Genomic DNA, 22,353 nt, shown 5'->3' with positions numbered 1-22,353 from the left:
ATTTAAAAGCGCCTTTCAGCCCTCCCCCGGCGGAAGGAGCCGGGGCTGCCCTCTCAGGGCGGAGCGGTGCTGCGGCCGTAGTGGCGGGCTGGCGGGAGTGGCGCATCACCGCCCGGGCGGCTCCCTCCGCCGGGCGCGCGGCGCCATCTGGCGGCGGCGGAAGCCGCGGGAGCCCTGAGGGGACCGGGAAAACCTGGAAGCAGAACGGGAATTCCCGGTGAGTCGGGCACCACTGCAGCACTGCTCACAAACGCCGTCCAGCCCAGCCTCGAACACCTACAGGCACGGCACAGCTCCTCTGGGCAACCTGTGCCAGTGCCTCACTGGTGTTCCCATGGAAGAATTCATCCCCAATACCCCAACCTATTCCCCCTCGTCGTGTCACTCCCTGGCCTTGTGACAAGTATCTCTCCAGCTCCCTTGGAGCCCTCAGAGGCGCTGGATGGTGCTTAAGATGTTTGCAAAAGCTGCAGAAGGGGCCTTTTAATTGTTATAGCCAAGCTCTTCCTGGATGTCACCTACCTGTAAACATGAGAGGTGACAGAATTGTTCTAAAATACCATGGTGTTTTAATCTAAAGAACAGTGAAATACCATAAATATCATTAACTAGACTGTAAGCATAAAAAGATTTCATTTCTCAAGCAGAAAAAGTCACTCTATTTATCAACCAAATAAAGGCACTTTAATAATTTTTAGTCTTATGACCACAAGGTCAAACAGAAGTATCAATGCACTGACAGCCAAACAAAAATACACCAACATTAAATAAATATTAGATTACAAATTACCAGAGCTATTGCTATAGACAAGCAATTAAGATTTTGTTCATAAAATCAACACATTTTATTTTTCCTTTTTCTTGCACTGTTCTTCTTCCTCCCAGTTCTCCAAGTAAGACTTGAGAATGTCATTTAGCTGCTGCTCACACTGGCTTGCATGTTGTAAGCCATTTTCCCATCCTAGAAGCAGCAATAAACAGAGTAATTACATCTCTCTCTACAGCATCCATCATGGAACCAGCCCCTGGCAGTGCCAACATCTATTTCCCCAAGAGTATTGCCTGGCTGTGATATTTCTGCTTGGAAAATGGCTCTGTGGAGTTCAGTCACCAAGATGCTTTATTTGATGTCGGCCAAGCAGGTAAAGTTGTAAACTGTACATGTGCAAGTTGCACATTCTTGCAATATATTAGATTTTGAGTGTAATATTAAACATTGGAGTTTATACATAATGAATATAGTGGTTGCTCTAGTGTACACACCATATATTTTATATATTATTATAAACATTGTAAGGTGTATTGTACATAGTGTAATTAAAGATAACGAGGTGCAGATTTCAAATACCCCAGCAAAGAAGCTCTTACCTCTGCAGTGGTGAATTACTCTCCCCCATAGCCTGTTCCTGCTCAGACAGGGCAGACTCCCCACAATCAGCAGGTGCCTCTTGGCTCTCGTTAGTGCCACGTTCATCCTCCTCTCCGAGTCTATGAACCCCAAGTGCCTGGTCCTGACACAGGACAGCACAATGATCTCCCTCTCAGCACCCTGGAATGCATCCACCGTGGACACCTGCACAGGCTTGACCTCAAAAGCCTCGGAGTGAACCCCACTGAGCAAATTCTGGATCTGGGGGCAAGGAAACAGGGAAGGGGGTGAGTTTGGCTACTCAGACTACATTTAAGAGAAGGGCTTTATTGATTTTTGTTACTGATTGATGACACAAACCTTATACATTTGTGATTTATAAAGGGTAATCACGCCAATATCAGCTCCTTCTATTCCACTTGCAATCAGAGACTGGATGAGCTTGACTGTAAAATGAGCTTCTGCCATGTTGTAAAAGCTGTTGTCTCTTTCAATCTGGGAAGAGGGAAAAAGATTCCCAAATTAGCTCTCAGCAAAAATGTAAAAAGGAATGGAATGGAGGCAAAGTGACAATATTGGCTGGTTACATAAGCGGTGCTGAGGAGCTCACCTGCTCCATGCCGTGGACGCTGTAAAAGCAGAGCGTTGGCAGCCACTCCAGGAGAGGAGCCCTGTCCCCCTGGGAGATGCCATCGATGAGGTGCCCGCTGTAGAAGAGCTCGTTGGCGATGGCACTGAGGGCAGGGTGGCAGCGGTACTGCGTCCGGAGAACAATGGGCTCGTGGCCCTGAAGGATGAGGACACAGACATTAGGGCTGGCATGGAGCTGGGAGCAAGCTGGGCTAGGGGAACCTGTCCCTGTCTGTGGTGGGGGTGACCTTGAGGTCCCTTCCAACCCAAACCATTCTGTGATTTTAAGGTATTTTGCAGTGCTGAAACCCTGATCCTCTGACACCTGGACCAGAATTCCCCATGTGACCTCAGGGGAGTTACAGTTCCGCTCTCCACATTTCCAAAGGTGCGTTCAGCAGCACCTACCATTAAGCAGAGTCTGTCAAAGAGGGTCTGCTCCAATCCCTGCTCATGAACACTCTCAGACCCTTGGATAGTTGGTGGCAGTTGCTTGGGGTCTCCAACTAGGACGAGCTTTTCACACTGAAACCTAAATAAGAATGTGAAAAAACTAGTGTTCTAAAAAGGATGTTAAAGTGTTCATAACCAAAGCGTGTGCTTGTTTCTGTATCACACTGCTTCCCATCAGCCTCCCTCCTCCACCCCAGTTTAATGACACCTAAGGACAGGCCTCTATTTGAAATCACTCTTCCTGCTGCTGGGGTGTTCCTGGGCTCACAGAGGTGTGGAGTGTGGCCCTGCTGGGAGCTGGTGCCCCTGCTGAGGCCCCTCAGGTACAGGAGGGCTGTACCTGGCGATGGGGAGCAGGGAGGCAGGCTCAGTCATCTGGCTGCACTCATCCAGCACCACCACAGGAAACCTGAGCGCCTTCAGGCAGGGGAAGGGGCAGGCAGCACACGTCACTCCAACCACCTTCACCTGCCAGCAGCGAGGAGAAAACAGGCAGGCAAAAAGTTGAAATCATTTCACAGTTCATCTCTGTGCAGCACCTAACTAGAGCAGGAGAATACAGCTAAATTTTTTTCTAGAAACAGGACACTAAGCTATACCTGTGCAATCAAACCTAAAGTTGACTTCATATTTCAAAACCAGGAGTTTTGAATTATAAATTCCCAGTTTCCATGTGCTCAGCCCTGTGGATAAGACACAGCAAATCTCTGCTTTCCCATCCCATCTCTTTGACTGTACCTGTTGCAGAATAGTTTTATTGGTCCCCAGTTTATGCTGCTCAATGCTCTTCCTGACATAGATTTTCTCAGCTGGAGTCAAATCTTCTTTCAACAGAGCAAGCAGCTCTTTCAGCTGCTCGTTTTCATTTCCTGAGCCTGCGTGTAAACTTTAAAGATTTTGTAACATACATTGCAGTAACCGAAAACAGCAGTGCTTGGAAAAATAACCACACTTGATAACAATGTATTAACCTACCCCAAATTGCTTCAGATCCCTCAAAGAGGTTTCTTACCTATGGGGAAGAATTGCTTTCGTGATTTTCCTTACACTTCCCACTCTTATAAAATCCTCAAATCCAAGCTCGAGCAGACTTGAAAGAAAAAGAGATGATAAACATTACAGAAAGGGAAAGATGAAATCTTTAGAAAACTTTAAAAGTGGTTTCAAAAGACACATCAGAACACTCAGGAACACAAACTTCAGTGATCACTGAGATAAAGTACCTCAGTAATTCAACAAAATCAAAATAAATTACCTCATCATGATTTGATGCCTTGATGATTCCCCTCTCATAGTCTTCCATATGTATTTTCCCTTCCTTTTTCCTTCCAAACCATGCATTTATTTCATGCTAAATTTTCACAAATCTGATCCCCTCTGCTCCTCCTTCCCCTACTGGTACATCCCAAAGACCCCTGAGCAGTACTACTTGGTCTTGATGGATTTTAATAGCATATTTGATGAGAGCAGAACCTAAAGTAGTCTTCTGTAGATATTTTATGTACCTTTCACCCTTTTAACTGTGCAAAAGAGCTGAGGTACAATTAAAGTCTGTGTGTGCCACTTTTTAGGGAAACAAATCAATCTTTTTGATGTGTTTTACAGGAAATACCAACACAATTACCACTACAGTATGAGTGCATTATTGGTTTTGGAAAAAGAACCATAAAAGCCTCAGCAACCCACCCCAGCAGGATCCTGTCCACAGCAACGTTGGTGGAAGAAGCAATGAGGAGTTTCCATGGAGTTGCCCTCGGACCCTCTGTAGCTTCACTGCTTTCAAAGAGCTGCACGAGGAACAAGATGACCACAGACAGCAAGTAGCTCTTGCCAGCTCCAAAAACACCTGGGGTTTTGGAAGAAAAAGCCCAAGTTACAAGTGAGAATTTCCTAGAAATCAATTGCTTTAACTTCAGTTATGCTGTGATTCCTCGAAAATAATTGCATGGGCTTGCTTACACTTACAAAAACAATACATAGTCGTATTAATAAATAGCTAATACATGATAAATAGCTAATACATGATAAAAAGTGGTTTGCATATGAAAAGAAAAAAGCTGAAGACAAATAATTCTGATTTTATGTATAGGTATTTCTAGGCAAAACCTCCTATGCTTCAGTGAAATCCCGAAAAAGGCAGAGTGAAAATTTAATTTAATTTAGATTTAATTTCAAGGGGCAAAAGCTCTGTGCTGACAGAATGGATGTATTAATGACACTGTCAGTATCAGAGGGGCTGATTCTGGCATTCTAGATTGATGGCATTTCCCATTAATGAACATTTGTGCAAAGCTACAACAGCAGCAAATATCACAATTCTTGGCTGTGTACCACGTATGATTGTGATGGGGAAGCTCTGATGTTCCTCCCCTCCTTTGGGCTTTTCACAGGTCATCATCTGAGCCACGTGAATCAGTGATGCTGCTTGGTCTGGGTTCAGGGAGAACCTCTGGATCATCTCTTCAGCCACTCCCATTGCCACTTGAGAGCTCACAGGGCCAGACATCATGGAGCACTTCACACTCATGGCAGGTGGAGTGAATTTCCTTTTGTGGACTCTTTTTGTGGCATTTTCAGAATCAAAATTCCTAGGAAAACAAAAAATACCCAGAAGCAGTGATGTGATACAATTTGTATCTCCTGGTTCTGATATTCCTGCACTGGACTGCTCACAGTATCCCAGGACAATAACTCACATTTTCAGGAGATATGGGATCAGTGGTAATGTGGATGGATTGAAGTGCTCCTCCATGTTCCTTAGGGAGGCCAGCTCACCACTGGCATTACACACCAGCAAGGCATGAACACACACTGCAAGGGCCACAGAGAAACAAAAGGAGAAAGGAGTTAATAGAGCAGAAATTGCAAATCAGCTAAAGAAATGAATTATAAAATGCCAAAAGAGTTATTAACTGATTTTATCTTCTCCGTTTACAAAACAAAACAACTCCAAAGCTTTAACTTAATTCAACAGCAAAACCAAGAAACTTTTGCAGTCACAGACTTAATACAAGGCTTTTTTATAAAAAAATAAATTTTCCAGTGAGTTGTTTGAGGTTTCTGCATTTTGTTTTTTAAGGACAGTAAAAACATATTCCTTTTACTTACACTTTTACAGTCAACTTGCATTGTACATCATATTACATAATTTACTACTTTCCTCATATTATTCTCATTTCTTCCCCACCCATTTGCAATTTGCCAGGTACTTTGCAGGTTTAACTGCATTAATTAATGTATTCAAATTATATATTCAAACACACAAGGAAAAAAAATACTGTGAATTAAATCATGTGCAAAGTTTGAGAAATTCTCAAATTCTCAGCAGCTCGTCCTTCATTGCTGGCTGGATTTTTCCTTAGTTGTTTCCCACAGTTCTCAATGTGGCTGTGGAACTCACTGTTGGATCTCCAGTTGGAGGGACTGTAGCCTTTCAGTGGTAGCAATTCTATCTCATTGTTGGAGGATGGTCCAAAGAAAGCACTGCTTGCAATGAAAGTATCAATGGGATCAAAGTTCAGAGTCTTGGAAACAACCCAGATGTCATCTGCCAGAAACAATACAGAGTCCTCATCAGCCTCTCCCACTGCCACCTTTGAAATCTGATGTTTAAGGTGTGCTCACCTTTGCTGTAGAGAGAAGAATGCTCCTTTCTGCTTAGCTTCAGGTATAATTTGGGTTTGGAGTCACCATCAAAGCTGGCAGGTGTATTCATAAATTTCTTGAACTTACTGTACCTCTGTGTTGGAACTTCAAAGGCTTTCCTGGGAAATTGTAATTAAAAAAAAAAAAAGAAAAAAGGTATGTAAAACCATCAGCACATTTTGGATTCAGCACCAAAAGTAAGAAACCTCCATTTATCTTGACTGCAAAATCCTCTCATATCCAGCCACAATTGAATTGTTTCCTCTACAGTTAAACAGCACAGAATAGCCTTTGAGATGACTTCTGGCATTAAAATTAGAATCTTGAAGAGAAGAAATCAAATTCTCCTACTGAGGATTAAATGAACAAAGTTCAAATGCAACAGTTGTGACACTAAGCAATTGATCACATTGCTGGTCAGCAGTTTTGATTCTTGCTAAAAACAAAAACCATTGCTATAAATATTTTTCCCTCAGTAATTTAACTCTTGCGTTTTTTTACAGAAAGAAATCTTGACTCTTTAAATACAGAGAAAATGTGTTAAATCCTGCTGAAGTCCCGGGCTACTGGAATATTCATAAACCTTGAAGTGGCACAGCATTTGAGGATACCTCACCAAAAGCTGGCATTCCTCATAAACAGCAATCTTTTGACTCCTGAGGTATGTCCCAATACTTTTTGTGTCGTGGAGCACTGCACCGGGTCTGGATTTTGTCTGTGTGGGGTTCACATCTTCAATCCACTTGAAAAAGGAGCACTGCTCAGCTTTTGGGGCATCACAGGCATAGAACAAACGACCCTACAAGGGAAGGGAGAGGGAAAAAAGTCCATGAGCACCAAAACAAGTAAGAAAAAAAAAGAGAAAGCAATGGATACTTTCACCCCCAAAGCGTAAAAACCACAAGGAATAAACAGCACCTTGTTTTGACCTTCTTTTTTAACCATCACCAGCTTAGCAGGGTGCATGTGGTTGCAGAGTGGGGCACAGCTTCCTTGGCCCTGGCTTTGCCCATCTTCCACTGCAGTGTAAAATGATATGTCCACCTTGGAGAGGGCATGGTGCAACCTCTGGGCCAACTCAAACAGCATTATGTTCAATTGCTCTTGGTGGGGAAAGGACAACAACAGAATCATTAGCACACACTTAAAATGCTTACACAGCTACACATAATCCAAACAAATGTACTTCCATTGGAAAATTTCCATCCCAAATCAAAATATTTCATCTGAGTCCTAAAAGAAACCACGTGACCTGAAAAATCCACTTATTCCAGGGGAAAACAAAAAGGCTTAGATATCTTAAGACTGGAAAACAGCCCTGAGGTTACAGAGTTGAACAGTGTGTACTGTCTTTTTGGCTTGCCTCTGCAATTTTGGATATAGACTAAATATATTTCAGTAGAAATATATAAAAAAAAATGAAATGCACCCTGCTGTTTTAATAGGCAATGTTTAAAGTGACAGCATTTCACAGAGCAGAGACTTACCTGTCAGAGCAGCTTTAAAAACCTGCTTGTAGTGAGTGTGAGACTGAAACACAGCTGGGATGGAAATCTTTCTTTTAGGAAGATTGGTGTGTTTCACTTTATCCACAGGAGGAAAACACAATTCAGAAATTGTTACGTCCTAAAAAGACCCAGGAAAATAAACCATTAAAAACTGTAAGACCTTAAATGAGAAAACTGCAGATTTGTAAAAAATACTAAAAAACACTAAAAATTTCCCTAGAGCTTGGGCTGCCATTTAGGATGCACTATGAGGTTCAAATCTGCTCCTTGCCAAACAGCTTACATTTATAATAACACAGATAATACTTCCAAAGGCTTTAGAATAAATGTTATGTAGTTCAAAATCATGTTTTTCAGCACTAGGCATGGGGAAGGAGCACACAAACCCTATTTTCAACACCATTTTTGCACAGAAATAAATGAATTATAAGTGTCTTCATAAGCTTTTTAAGTCTGGTATATGGATTTTACACATATATATATTTGTATAAAAACACACACAATGTGTATACCCATGTATATGTTAAATATTTTAGTTATTTTCTTTCTCTGCTTCACACAAATACTGTACTGGACAGTTTTATAGAACCAAAAAAACTTGAAAAAAATAGAAAGAGTCAACATTTTCTTCAACTCTCAAAAACATTTGACAACTTAAAAAACTTAACTTGTGGTTGGTTTGGTGCTTCAATTTGCCTAATTTGCTTCATCTGCCTACTGATCACAAACACATGTGCTAAATGTTTAGGTGCTTATTCAGTGCCATAACTTGACTTTTACACAACTAAAACTGAAGGAATTTATAATAATTTGAAGTCAGAGACTATGACTTGAAGGAAAAATTGGTGTTGATTAAAATGATGCTGATACCACAATTAAGAAAAACCCACAATTTCTTATCAATCAGAGATGTCAAAACAGCCCAGCACCTTTTCTTTCATCTTCCTGCCATTGATATTCAGATTAAAAAACTAAATCTGGCACTGAACTACCTTTACAAAGGATTAGTCGTGGCATGCGACTAATGTATTAAAAGCACATTAAAAAATTTAAAATGAAAAAATACATTAAAAATTAGAGACAGTTTTTGGTGTCACTATGCAATCCTACTGATAAAATCTGCAGGCAATGAGATAAATGCAGCCCCTGTGGCCAGAGCACCGTGCTGGTGTCAGTGACAGCCTGGTACACACCTGGCCCTCTCCAGCTCCGCCGTGGCAGCTCAGGTGACTCAGCACCTTTTGTGCGGCCGCAGCCAGAGGTGCCTGCGGTAAGTGCGGGGCGAGCGCGTTCCCCGGTGACACCGGACCTGCCCCCGCAGCCCCGGAGCGCTCCCCGGGCCGGCTCCCGGCCGCCAGCGGCGCTGCAGGGCTGGCAGCGCTCGGAGCCGCGGCTCTGCTCTCTCCTGGCTCAGCCGCTGGCATTCCCAGCACGCTCCGGGCACAGATGTCATCCTCCTCCTCCCCTTCAGCACTGTTTGCAGGGATCAAATCGCTCTGAGCACCGCTTTGATACTTCAGCCACTTGCTTTGTCTGCCTTGGGCAGTCACATCGGGGAGCGCTGGTGGCACAGATCCCCTTTGTCCATCTTCCGTGTGCTCCCCGAACACAGAGGTGTCAGAATTCCTGTCCTGGGGGCTGGGAGCACTCCTGGGAAATGCCACTGACTGGCTGCACAGATTGCCTCCTGAAGAGTCCAAAGATTGCTGGAAATGCTCACTCTCAGAAGGGTAAAACATGGCAGGAATCTCGTGGCTGGCAGGAACAGTGACAAAGGGAGCTCGTGTTTTCATTGTGGGCTTCAGTGCTGGCAGGCTGCATTCCTGTGCACGGCTGGATTTCTCCTGGGCTGTGGGGAAAATACAGCTTACAAGCAACCTGGAGCACCCAGGGATGGTGTGGGAATACACAAAATTAGAGGGTTTTGGGGAAAGCTGCAAAAGGCAGGCCTCTGATACAGCAGAACTGTAAGTAGAGCTAAAGCAGCAGCCATGAGATAAGTCAGCAGAAAATTATTTCAATTGTAGAAAAAGCAAGGGCAAATAGAACAATGGCCTGTGTATTATGCTTGTCTGAATAGCTCTCTAAGCTGCAGAAAGTTTATCTAGCAAGCTATTAGGAAGGTTAAAGCTTAATAATGGAGCTCTGTGCCTTGTGTTTTAAGGCTTACAAACAGGTCTTGTATTCGAAATAAGCAAACATTGTTTTAACCAAAGGTACGTGTGCTCATGGTGATTAGATAGAACTACCGGCAATGTGCTTTTGCTTTGTGTGATTGGTCAAGAAGCTATTAAAGTAAGTTATAACATTAAGTTTTCTGGCCTGCTGCCTGGAATGTGAGCTGCTGGCATCTTCCCATTGTCATAACCATGTAATGAGATTGATGCTGAAAAATAAACAGCTCGGGGCACTTTGCACAGCAGCCCCATCTGTAAAGAGCCCCCCTTGCCAGTCAGATGGCACTTCTGATGTACTAAAAGTAAGGAATTCTAAATTCTTCCTTCTACACCTTGCCTTCCAGCTGGGAAGCTCTCTGGATTGCTCCTGTGCAGTATTACACTAAATGATGGACTTTGTGTGATTCTTTTAATTAGTTTGATTTTTTAAAATTTCTTTGAAAATAATTTTTTTAAAAATTTCTTTGAAATCTCCATATTCAGAACACATTATGTAGCCATTCTGCTTGTATAAAAGACCTACTATTAAATTAAACATGGTTGTATTTTGGAGGTCATTAATCTGATGTCACTGACATCTGCCAACTAGGAAAAAACCCATTTTAACATTTGCTTTTTTTCCAAAAGATAACCCACAAACCTATGAATTAACAGTGAACAACACAGATAAATAAGCTCTCACTACCAAAAAGCATCCTTTTGGCTACATTAATTATCATTAGTGACAGTTATAGAGAGGTGTCAAATGGGAGAGGGTCAGAGGACAGCTGAATATGGAAGAAAACTCAAAGCAGGTAAATAAAAACATAGGGATCATTTAGAAACTTAGCTTACAGCCTTCTTGCCCCCAAACTAGAAGCTGATTTTTCTTTATAAAACTAAATCCCTCTACTCAAGTCTCCTTCAGGAGACTATAATTGGCAGAGTAACTGTCTGTGATGGCCCAACTCATTGTGCTTCAAGAACTCTCAGAGATTTTCAGCTAAAACACTGTGAGGTGCCAGTATAACCCTGTAAATTCTTACTGAAGAAGAAATCTGTGAGTTGTGGTTCACTGGGTAACACCCCATGTGTCAGGGGCTCCTGGATGTCTCCAACAGGCTCCTCATTTCCCCAAGGTGGAGAAATTGCACAGTCTGGATCAAGTGGGGAAGTCACTTCTGGTGAAATCTACAGGTGAAGAATTAACATGGCAGGTTAATTAACATGACTGAAAAAATCCCTGGTTACAGCTCTTTCACCACCATTCTCTCTCTCATCATTCTAAACAATGAGATACCTCTCAGAGTGGAGATAAAATAGCTCCAAAATTAAGAAATTGCCACGAACACACAGGAAATAAAGCCAAAAATGTTTGCAAGAGCCAGTCAATCCCCACCTTGCCAGGCTCCCAGGCAGTCCACTGTGCTTGTCTCAGGTCAGGGGGTGGGTGTGACACTGTCCATGGTGGCACTTCAGGATGCACATCCAGTGCCAGTGCTAGGAAAAACAGAGAAGTGCTGAAGTCATGCAGAAATTCTGAGGCCAATCACTGCCCTTGTCCTTTTACTTTCACTTACAGGACTGATTTATTCCTGGCTCCTCAATAACATCAGGCTTCACTTGAAAATTCCCTTCTCTCACAATGTCAACATCATCCTTATGAAGGCTCCTGGAACCTGGAGACTTCATTAAAAAAAAAAAAAAAGCCTAAGCAAAAACTTGGTAGAAATTAAACTGCTTATCTTCTTTTTTTCAAAGTGCAACTGATCAAAGGAGCAGAAAAAACAAAGTGACACATTGTGAAGTTCTATGACAAAGGTAAGTAAAAATAATTGGCTTTTATATGATTGTAGCAGTTTAAAAATGAACTATTTTCTATCCTAAATTGACAAGATACTTTCTTGCACTAAGGTTAGTATGGATAACTGAACAAAAAAAAAAGTTTTACCTGTCTCAAGTCATAAAGGTCATAATGCCTTGAAAAGAGGGGTGAGAAAAATGTCTCAGCTGCCAAGTCCACATTGTCTGGGTGCTGCTGCCATCCGTGCTGGGAGCATGGAGCTCTCAGCATCACCTCACTAGCTGCTGATCCTTTCACTTGGTACCCTTGGAAGGCAACAGGCTGCACAATGCATGGAATTATCACTGACAGCAAGGAAAAAGTGCTCTGCAACTAGCTACTAGCTACTACTACCTGTACAGTCAGTACAGGTACTTGTCACACACACAACAAAAATAACCTGTTGACTCTGCAGAAGAGAAACAAAAAAAAAATCTGGGTTTTTTTTTTTTCCCCTTGTAATTTGAGTTTTAAACTCTCCCTGAAAACATTAGTACAGTGAACTGTAATAAAAATAACCAATTTTATTACTAAAATTTTATTAGGACTTAGTGCAATATATTGCAATTAGCAAAGCATTGAACTGAAATTTAGGAAGCACTGTTAATTACACTTGAGTTCCACAGCAATGGTACCTTTGGTTGCCAGTCAGATGGCCCAGGGTCCCTGTGGGCTGCTGCCATTGGTACAATATATGCATCTGTCTTCTGTAATAAACTGTCCACACAGTTGGGCTGCACAGGAAAGTACCAAAAACTAGTTAGCCTAACAATTTAATAACCATTCAAAGTGAAAATTTAGGCTAAGAAATGCTTTGTATTTATACAAAGGAAGCCTTTTCAGTTACAGCTTTTTTATTTGGAAGCCATCCATGACAGGATAAGAAACCATGTTTTTCAAACAGAACAGGAAAAAGAAGATTTCTAAAGTGTTTCTTTAAGCTTTAGATTGATTGAACAGGAAAAAAGGCTGTTAAAAGCATTTTTTACACAACAGGATAAAAACCAATGTGAATTAACAAACACAAACAGTTTTCCCAGTGTATTTCAACCTAAATGCTAAAATTCCAAGGAGAGCCATGCATTTAAAAAGCTAGTGGGGGGAAAAAAAAGGTGGTAAAAGATGGGGTAGAGAAGGAGAATTACCAGACATATTGATGGGATATTAAACATGACTAAATACTACACTTTTCATGAAGTTTCTTGTCATACATGAGGCCTCCTGAATATTGTCAAGATGATATCTTCTATTTATTACCAGCTTCATAAACAATGCCTCTAAGCAATTTATAGCTCAGCTTCTATGGTTTCTAACCCAAAAATTTTATTCCAGGAGCCAGGTGGAAAATGAATTTATCTTGTACAGATAAATATATGTAGTCAAAAATTGGTTACCATCAGGACAGGAGAATCAAAGTATGAACAGGAAGATGCCTGTAAACTTTCTGAGTAAGGCATTTCCGTAAACTCTGTTATAGCTACAAGAGATGGAAAAGCACAGTGAGTTACAGTCAATAGTCTGGGGTTTTTTACATGAAAACATCTGAATATTTACAGGTTTGCAAACCTTACCCATGCAACCCATACAGTTAGGATTTAACTGAATGAGAGCAAACAGACTTGGAGCTCACAATGTTGCTTTAAACAGCACAAACTGCACAAGGGAACCTACATAACACAGCACTCTAAAAGTATTGCTAAATGAGGAGAAGTGAGAGAAATCAAACAGGTATAGACATACAGAATCCAGTTTGAAATAGAAGCTGACCTAACCTTGATCCTTCTCAAGGGGTTCGAGTGTCTCCTTAGGAGGGTCTGTTTCACTGCACATGCTGGTGTTTTCCTCCATCCTTTGCAAGCTCTCTAATGCTGTGCTATGCTGTGTCAAAGCTCTCAGAAGAGCAATATCATTCACCAAATCAGGGAATCCTGAGCAATTCTCAGCCACTGCTGTGCATTTCAGGCAATCCACCCCTATTGTCTCTCCTTGGCAGGCTTCAGGAGAGGCAATTCTGCACTCTGCATTTTCCAGCACAGTTCCTCCTACTGCTGTTTCCTCTGGAGATGAACAACCTCCTCCTAAAGGATCTGATTTCTGTGACAAGGCCAGCAGAGGGCTGCCTGGTTTCATGGCACCACTCCTAGCAGCCCAGAAGTGCTCTGAGCCAACCTCTGGGGATTCCATACATCCAAGCTGTGTAACTCCTCCCTCAGTCTTTTGGTCCAAGGCAGAAATTATTCTGCTGGGAGAAATACCTGTGAGACTTCCAGTGGCTTCAGACAGCCTGGTTTCAGGGTGACATTCATTAACACTGGTGTCCCCAGGCAAGAGATGATCAGAGTGCTGCTTTTTTACCCAGGATGTGCCACTGATGGTGAGTGCTGCACAGCCATCCAGATCCTCCTCTTGCTTTGAGCCTTCAAAACTTGACTGACTCTCACTGATCTCTTTTATGTTGTGTCCATCCCCTAGAAGTTCCACTTGGGTTTTGGTTTGGTTTGCAGCATCTTCTGCAGCTCTCCTGGCATCACTGTCACAAAGCTGGGGTGGTGGACCCCCCTCTCCATCAGATTTGGAACATCTGATTTCATTTTTGCTTTGTGTCTCTTCGTCACAGCAAGAATGAGGCTTCAAATGAGGGCTCAAGGCAGCACCCTGTGCTACATCTGCTCCCTGGGAGCTGCCTGGGCTCCATGAAGGTGTGTCTCCCTCAGAGAATCCCTTCCCTTCTCTCTCACACACATCTTCATTGTCCATGTCATTAAAATCAAAAGCCTCCATTAGGTTAAAGCTAACCTCCATCAGTTCCCCATCAGGACTACAGCCTGTGCCCTGCAAACTGAACTCCTCCTTCCCAACTCCAGCTTCAGCCAATGCCACATCCCCAGAGAGCTCTGGGTCATTAGACAGTCCCTCTGAATTTTGCCTTGGTTGAAGCTCACTCTGCATCTTCACAGAGCAATTCTCCCTAAGCCTGTCAGTCCCTGAATGCTCCCTGTATCCAAAGGCATGGCTTTCAAAGGTGGTTGGACTTGCTGAAGGTGAAATGTCACCTGAGGATGGGACAAACTGACTGTCACTCATTCTACTTACAGTGGACTCAGATAGGAAGTAACTACTTGTGTTGCAGTCACCTTGTAAATCTTGACTTAAATAATTTACCTTTTTGTCTTGTCTGTGTCCTGTGACTTCTTCACCACAAGGCCATTCAGCTGAATTTGGAAGTGCTAGAACATTCCAGTCCTTTGTATCATTTACATTTCCCTGCACAAAAGGCAGGTGCTGGGTACCTGGAGCAAGTCCTTGGGCAGGGTCACCTGAAAGAGCAGGCAGGACAGGGCTTTTTCTGTCACATAAACCTGCATTTTGTGCTGCCTGAACCCTGGAAAGGCAGCCTGTGGCTCCAGATGTTTGCTCTCCGTGGTGTCCTTGTGCTGGTTTGGACTTGAGCAGAGCGATGATCTGTGCTGTGCTCCTGATGTGGTGGGACCCTGCCCCAGCACCAGTGTGCCCAGTGAGGAGAGGAGATTCCTGCTTCCCAGCCAACTGATGGGAGTTCTGCCTCTCTGTCCCCTCCCAGCTGTCACTGAAGGGAGCAGAAAGCAGGGAGGACACAGACATTTGTTCTCTGCCATTGTCCCTGCACCCCTCTTCCTGACTGCCTGCAGAGGGATTTGTTCCTGCATCCTTCCTGCAAACTGTGGAGAACAACGGAGAGCTGATGTAAAACTGGGATGGAAAACTCCCTTGGCACCCCTTAGATGAGGGCAACACTGCTGCTTTTCCTTCATCTTCCACAGCCGGTGTTTTCTTCTCAACTTGGCGTGGCCCTCGGAACCCCTGTGAGAGAAATTGGCAATTAATCCACGTTTTGTAATCAGATGCAGAAAACGGGGCACACTGCATTCTGATCAAATGGCCTGGGATTGTATTCTGATCAAATCCATGAGGATTCCACAGGTGCACAGAAACAACCTTAAGCCCTTGTGATTTTTACTGTAGGCAACATCCATCCTGCTAAACCAAATCTCCTAAATGTGGAAAAAATACATTCTGGATTACAGCTCAAAAAAAGGGGAAAAAAAAGAAAAAAAGGAAAAAATGGAAAAGGAAGGAGAGAAGAGAAGGAAGGAGGGAAGAGGGAAAAAAAAGAAAAATATAAAGAAAAGGCGGGAAGAAATTCCATATATATTTCCCATTCATGCAAATATGTGTCCCTTGTGTTTTACACTGCATATAAACATGAGACATAAAATTTGGAACAAAAACTCACCGTAAACTTCCTTTTCAAGCCAACAGGGAGATGTCTTGGGGGTAGAAGAGCAGGTTTGACACCATTTCTGTCCACTGCTGGAGTTTCTGCTTGCTTTGGCTGCTCTTCAGAGGGCTTTTCACTCACTTTGGCTGCTTCAACTGTGATTAAATATCGCTCACTTTCCAAATCATCTCCAGGAGTCACCTGGAAAAGGGAGAGCAGCAGTGTGTACCTAATAGTACTGTACAAGAAACAATATTATATAGCTTTATTTTTAAAAACATACAGTCTTTTGAGTACTTGTATGTAAAAAAATCAGCTGCTTACACCTACTATATCACAAATGCCAGATAATACTTTTATTTATACATATATTGTAAAAAGCAGTCGCACTTAGCTCCAATGATTATTTCATTTACCACTGTAATACACTGCTTTTACCACAGAGGAAGAAAAATTCCATGAAAGCTTCTGGACAAACAGTAAGACCTGGTAATTAATAGAAGCTGTTTTCCTTTTCCATTATTTGCACTGTAGCAGAGTTCCATATCAGCAAATAGAAAAATTACTCATTGGCTACCAAACAAGTGTTTGAAATGCTGCCTGAAAGACCAATTACAACCAGATATAAAAACAACTCTGAACAAAAGATACCTGAGATTTTATAAAAATACTCTCCAGACATTGCCCTTTATCATCAAACAAGGTAGCCTGCAAAATACAAAATAACATTTTAAATAACCACACATTTATTTCACAAATCAACTAGACTGCCACTGGCAGTAGCAGATATTAAATCCAACAGTGTTAAATCTGAATTTTCACCTGATTTCTGCCAGTTCTAACCCTCAGAATTCCATCTTGCCATGTTTTTGATTTTTTCATCTTTTGGTGAGTGTATAACACCTGTTTTAAATATGTAAAACATTGAAAAAACAAGAAGTAAGAAAATGTTCAAGTATCTCAGCAGCTGCAGTCTTTAAACTTAATTCCACAATGTTAAAAATCACTCACAGTAAATTCTTGAGAGGCCATTGCTTTGGCAACACAGACATCCAACAGGTTATTTCACAAATATCCACACCTTCCCACAGCCAGAGAGACAGGGAAATGGCCAGGATGCAGCAGAGCTGTGAAGGAAAAGTGTGGACAAAAAAATTCTTATTTTTTTTCCTCAAAAGGAAAAGATAATTAGATGCAAGACAGTAACAAACCAGTGGAGTAGAGGTGCTGTGAGCATTTTAAAGAGAAACCTCAAAAACAATCTAACAGACTGCGGTTAAAAAAGAAAAAAAAATCTTTTTAATAGATGTCAAGATATTTCCAGCTTTTAGACAAGTTCATTCATTTAAATGAATGGCTGGCATCGCTGAATAATTCAGAATTACTTGAAATAAAATTCCAAAAGATTATTTGCAGAAAAAAACCCAAAAAATCAAATCCAAAATAGCAGAGAAGCTGTTGACGGAATGATTTTGTCCCAGGTGTGGAATTGCTCATGCACAAAATAACTGACTTCCCGTGGAGCCAAACCTCTTTGCATATTTGAAGTTAGACCATGAGATATTTTAAAGTACATTTTAGATCTATTTTTAATCTATGAATATTTGGAATTAATATTTAAGTATATTATATACTTATGTAAATATTAAATAAATGTTATATATAAATATAAATATTTAGAATTAATACTTAAGTAGATTATATATAATACATATATAAATATTACATTAAATATTTAGAATTAATGTTTATTATATATAATATTTAGATGTAATTCTGATTTAATATTTTAATATAAATATATTATGTTTAATATTGATATATCAATATATAACATGATACATATACTTTGGATGGGAGAGGAGCAGTTTATATGACGGACAGGGGAAAGATTCGCGCTGTTCCTTATGGTTGCCACCTCCTTGGGTGCTTCACAAGGTGGCAATCCTTGGACCCGGTTTGAGGACAGAGTTTTATTCCCTGAGTTCTCAGAGCAGCCGGACAGACGCGAGCCCTCGGGGAGCTCCCGAGGAACGAACGCCGCGGGCAGCGGGACCGGCCGCTGTCACCGGCGCTGCCTCCACACAGCCAAAGGGACGCACTCCACACCATCCTCCCAGCGGGATGCCCCGAGGGCCCGCAGCCCGCCACCCCTCCCGGTGTGCCGAGCGGCCGCCCCGCTCCTACCCAGCGGCTCCGGCACGGGCTCGGGCTCGGGCACCGGGAGCGGGACGGGGATGGCAGCGCCGGCACCGCCGCCTTTACGAACTTCCCGCCGCCGCGCCCGCGTGACGTCACCACGCCCGCGCCGCCCCGCCGGGAGGAAGTCACGTGCGCCCAGAGCCCGGCGCGTCCCCGACGCAGCTGCGCACGCGCGGGCGCCGCCGCGGGGCTTTTTTTTTATTTATTATTTTTTTTTCCCTTGGAAAGCCGGGGAGCGCGCTGCGCGTCTCGCGCCGGGAGCGGCGGGGACGGAGGCAGAGCCGGAGCCGCGGACGGGCCGGGCGGAGCCGAGCCGGTGTGGCGGCAGCAGCAGCAGCAGCAGCAGGTCAGCGGCCGGGGAGGGGCTGTGGGTTGGCCGGGTGCAGCGGTGGCGGCGCTGACAGGGGGCGCTGTGGGCCCCTCAGCGCCGTTCCCGCCGCCCGCCCGCGCGCGGAGCTCCCCCCCCACCTCCTCACGCCCCCGCGCGCTCCCCTCAGGGCCGGGGCGGGGCGGGCCCGTGGGGCCCCTCAGGTCACCGCAATGGAGCCCTGAGCCGCGCTGTGCCCGCCCCCGGCATCCTCCTCTCCCGGTGCCCGCTGATCCCGACCTGTGGGGCGCCTTCCTGAGGGCTGGCCACTGCCCCCGGGCGCTGAGGTGGTTCTGCCCGCAAGTGATGCGCAGGTGACTCTTGTGCGTGGTGTCGTGTCTTGGCGCCTGGTGAAATGAGGAACTCGTGCTGAGGGGGCTTTGGGCCCCTCAGAGTTAGTCTGTGCTTGTTTTTTTAAGTGTTGTGTCGGTAAAATCTGTAACTCCCTTCAGCAGTTACACTTGCAGTGGTCGGTACCTGGTCGTTGGTAAGTGTGTGGTGCTCAGGCTTCTCAGCATAAGCCACAGCTAGAAAAATCTATTTCACATTGTGGTCTGTCCCTTACTTGAGGAGTAAATAAGGTGAAGTTTTCCCATAGATTTTCAGTGGTTTTGGTCTAAAGCAGCAGCTACCTGGGCCGCAGAACGCTTGGTTTTTGTAACCACCTCCACTCTGCTTCCATGGTCTTATTTCTTCTGTTTACCTCCAGCAGCTCTGCTGCCTGTTCAGTTGCCTAATCACCTGGTTGTCCACCACAGGGAAGAACCAGTAATAAGTTCTTAAAATTCACTTGTGTTTCTTGAGGGTGAGATACTGTGAAGAAATTGGGCTGTCCTTTTGGTGTTGTACACGTGAATCCACCCAATCAGAGTCTGGTGCTGGCTACTACAGAAACGACCTCTGAGATTAAGTGCAACCTTTGGCCGATCCCCACCTTGTCACCCAGACCACGGCACTAAGTCCCACGTCCAGTCTTGAACAGGAATAAATCCACTTTGCCCCTCCTGAGGTGCCAGAGGGAAGGGCACAACCAGCACCCAGGGATCTCTCTAGGTGTGGGAACAGCTTTAACACTCATCACTGTCAAGTGGAAGCTAAGCCTTTTCTGCCTGTGGGCACACCAGTTTCCATGAAATCCATGGAATGCCTTAAAACTGCAGATTAAAATAATGCATTGGTTTCATTCTGTAAAATGGGAGGGGAAAAGTAGAAGTTTTTCTGGTTTTAGGTTAAGAAATTTTTGCTGGCCCCCATGTAATAACTCCTGTCCTTTGTTACCTCACTTTGCATAGAGAGACGTTTCAGGGCAGGGCAGGAACTTCAGCCTGCAGCTCTGCCTGTGTCTGTATTGGTGTCAAATGTTTCAGGATGTGTCTTTCTAAGTAGTTTCAGGTTTGCTGAATACTTGCATTTATTCTGCAGTACATACCTAGGGTTGCCCGTGACTCCACAAAAACATTTTCATAGTACACAAATTATTTTGAATTCCTCTTTTTTTTCCCTCATCCCCTCTTGCCCCATTTTAATTTTTAAAATACCCGAGGCAAACAAACATTTGCATCCGTGCTTAAAAGAATAAATTATATTTTATATCTGCACCCTGTTTCCTCCAGGCCTTGTATTACAGTTGAATTTTATTCTGTTTTCCAGATGTTGATAATAATAGAAACTGGGGTTGTGTGTAGGTTAGCACTGAAATCTTTAGTTTTTATCGAGTCTATAGATGAGTGTGCAGCTGTGTTGTTTATTTGTTGGTTTTTTATTATGTCTTATCTTCGCCTTCCTGAAGTTCCTTCCTCCTGTTTAATTGTCCCCTCTTTTCTGGTTTCACTCTGGCACACAGAGGCACTGCGATTTTATTTCTTTTGGGGAGAATATTCTTTGCTTTATCAGTGTGAGGTTTTGCCCCTGCTTTTGCTTTGCTCTGATTTTAATTTGTTTGTCACAGTAGTGCTGGTAGTGTGAGAGTTGGCATGAGAGGAACACGGGCTGCCTTACACCCGGGCACGTGGGCATTGCTGAATTAATTACTGGGGTTTTATGTACCTGTTAATCATTGATATTTGCTCTGACTCGGGAGCAGCTTGAAGTGCTTTCCTCAAAGCTTCGTTTGTAAAGCGCAAAGTGAGAGGAAAGCCTGGAGTGCAGCTTGCAGCTGCTTTTCCCTGTTCTGGGAAGGAAGTCCCCGAGCTGAGTGACTCAGAATGCTTTTTGAAACAAAGCTGTGCTGTCCTGGGCCACACTGAGGTGGTGGTGTGGTCCCTCCATGCTGTTCAGGCAGGACAGACAGCCCATAGTGACATTTTATATTTGTGAGGCGCCTCAGTGCAGCCCTCAGCCGGTTACTAAAGGTGCTGCCTGCTGGTTATTAATCTAAAAACGCTGCTGTAGGCCTGGAGTGGAGCTTGAACTTGCTGAGCGTTTTACCTGGCTTATCTTTGCAAGGGGACTGCTGACCTTTCACTGTCTGGAGCCGGCAGCTCCCAGCGGGGGAGAAGCTGATCTCCGGCTGAGGAAGCCTCATTTGCACAAGAATTTGGGGGCCATTTCCATTTTGCCATCCTGAGGTGGGCTTCCTCTCTGATGGCTGTGCTGTGTTTCCCTCTCTGCTGCTGAAGTCTTTCATATGGTGATTGCGACATTAATGGCTTTAATTTTTGTGGTAATTTAATTTTTCAAAAGCTGTCTGCTTCTGGCAGCGCTGCATTGTTTTGCCGGAGTGAAATGAGGTACTGAAGTCGTGACTGGCAGGTCTCAGCTACAGCGAATTGAAACACGAACAAAAGAGATGAATCGGTGCAATAAAACGGGTTTATGTTTTTCAAGATGAATCTGTATAGCAAGTCACTTGGTTCTAGGTAGGGTTTATTCTCCAGGGGCCTGTTCTGGAGTTGTGACAGACCCGGGGTTGCCATTGGGGACACTTTATTGACCTACTGCTCTTGGGCAGGGCTTTGGCAGCTGCTGGAGTGAGTGGTTTGCATTTTTGACATAATAAAGAGAGTTTTGTAAAACCAGCCTTACTGTTACCAGATCTGCCACGATCCAGGCTAATACAAGGTTAGCTCTGAAGTGTGAAGTGCTCCTGGGTTTTGTGTGTGATCTTTCTAGTGGTTTGTAGTGTGAGTTAAGGGGAGTGGAGAAAAAATTGTGTATCTTTTTTCAATTCTTAGAAAGGCATGTTCATGAGGAGGGAAATTACCTGCTTTTCAGCTTCAGTTATTGTAGACTCTTTTTGGCAAGTAACTTACTTTTCTGATGACAGGGCAGAAGATTAAACCAGAACATTTACTCCTTGAAAAAAACCCTTTTGTGTTTTTAAAATGATATTGATGTCTCATTTGGCAGAATGACAGGAATGGAGACTGAAACAGAGAGAGACAAAGCCATGGAAGAAGAAAGCACTGAGCAGAAGAAGGAAAGAGAGAAGAAGAAGAGGTCAAGGGTTAAGCAGGTGCTGGCAGATATAGCCAAGCAAGTGGATTTCTGGTTTGGTGATGTCAATCTCCACAAAGACAGATTTCTTCGAGAACAAATAGAGAAGTCCAGAGATGGGTGTAAGTTTATTTTCAGTATATTTCAGTAAACACTTGAGTTTCACTTTGTCCTTCCCTGTGTTGTTGGCACCAGTGACAGGTTATTTTGAGGTGTGTGTCTTCTCCTGGGAAAGGCAGGAGTTCCATGCTGGGAATCAGCATCAGCAGCCCAGGAGGGAGAACCTGTACTAGATTTAAAAAAATTTATTTGCTCTTGCTCTCCTCCTGTCCTGTCAACCCTAGGTCAAAGACATCTGCCAGGGCAGAAATGACTGTTTGGGAGACCTGATTTTCAGTGTCCATTCTTACATAATTTTAAGAACAAGACATGAAACAAGAGTAATTTTGCCCTCAGAGGTACTGAACTTGTCTTGCAGGGTAGATAG

The 22,353-nt window shown here is 43.5% G+C and overlaps 2 protein-coding genes across 5 annotated transcripts in view; one reads left to right on the top strand and one right to left on the bottom strand.

The window, feature by feature from the left end:
- Positions 1 to 732: 732 nt before the first annotated feature.
- ZGRF1 (zinc finger GRF-type containing 1) lies at positions 733 to 16,952 on the bottom strand. The gene is made up of 28 exons (XM_054295654.1): positions 16,874 to 16,952; positions 16,685 to 16,765; positions 16,514 to 16,570; positions 15,878 to 16,063; positions 13,377 to 15,444; positions 12,999 to 13,081; positions 12,240 to 12,338; positions 11,713 to 11,886; positions 11,342 to 11,447; positions 11,161 to 11,261; positions 10,808 to 10,952; positions 8,799 to 9,454; positions 7,585 to 7,723; positions 7,016 to 7,200; positions 6,709 to 6,896; positions 6,077 to 6,216; positions 5,853 to 5,999; positions 5,149 to 5,263; positions 4,784 to 5,040; positions 4,139 to 4,298; positions 3,465 to 3,542; positions 3,191 to 3,338; positions 2,793 to 2,920; positions 2,408 to 2,531; positions 1,980 to 2,156; positions 1,730 to 1,864; positions 1,369 to 1,630; positions 733 to 961 (listed from the first exon to the last, which is right to left on the bottom strand). Exons 1-28 carry the CDS (start codon positions 16,892 to 16,894, stop codon positions 846 to 848), a joined length of 6,276 nt encoding a protein of 2,091 aa, XP_054151629.1. The 5' UTR covers positions 16,895 to 16,952; the 3' UTR covers positions 733 to 845.
- Positions 11,562 to 22,353, top strand: part of LARP7 (La ribonucleoprotein 7, transcriptional regulator) — a 29,168-nt gene continuing 18,376 nt past the window's right edge. The window contains exons 1-2 of one of the 4 annotated variants that reach the window (XM_054295659.1): positions 11,562 to 11,582; positions 21,780 to 21,988. In XM_054295659.1, coding sequence (XP_054151634.1) covers positions 21,781 to 21,988 — 208 coding nt within the window. In that variant the 5' untranslated portion in view covers positions 11,562 to 11,582; position 21,780. Of the gene's footprint in view, positions 11,583 to 18,249; positions 18,411 to 18,643; positions 18,746 to 21,779; positions 21,989 to 22,353 lie in introns of those variants that run through there. The other 3 variants (XM_054295657.1, XM_054295656.1, XM_054295655.1) reach the window with 3 other exon arrangements.

This window comes from Melozone crissalis, unplaced genomic scaffold, assembly GCF_028551555.1.
Source record: "Melozone crissalis strain CALT ecotype California unplaced genomic scaffold, PUWL_Pcris_2 ptg000006l_1, whole genome shotgun sequence".
Taxonomy (NCBI): Eukaryota; Metazoa; Chordata; class Aves; order Passeriformes; family Passerellidae; genus Melozone; species Melozone crissalis.
Note: the sequence above shows the minus strand (reverse complement) of the source record. Positions and strands in the feature narration are given on the sequence as shown.

Bases quoted from the DNA above. Each gene is read 5' to 3' on its own strand.
- ZGRF1 (XM_054295654.1), bottom strand. From the start codon at position 16,894: ATGGCCTCTCAAGAATTTACT. The intron at 11,262-11,341 runs GTAAGTGAAAGT...TGTTTTTCCTAG, and splicing joins GCCAGGAATAAATCAGTCCT to CACTGGCACTGGATGTGCAT. The intron at 1,865-1,979 runs GTGAGCTCCTCA...CCCTCTTCCCAG, and splicing joins GCGTCCACGGCATGGAGCAG to ATTGAAAGAGACAACAGCTT.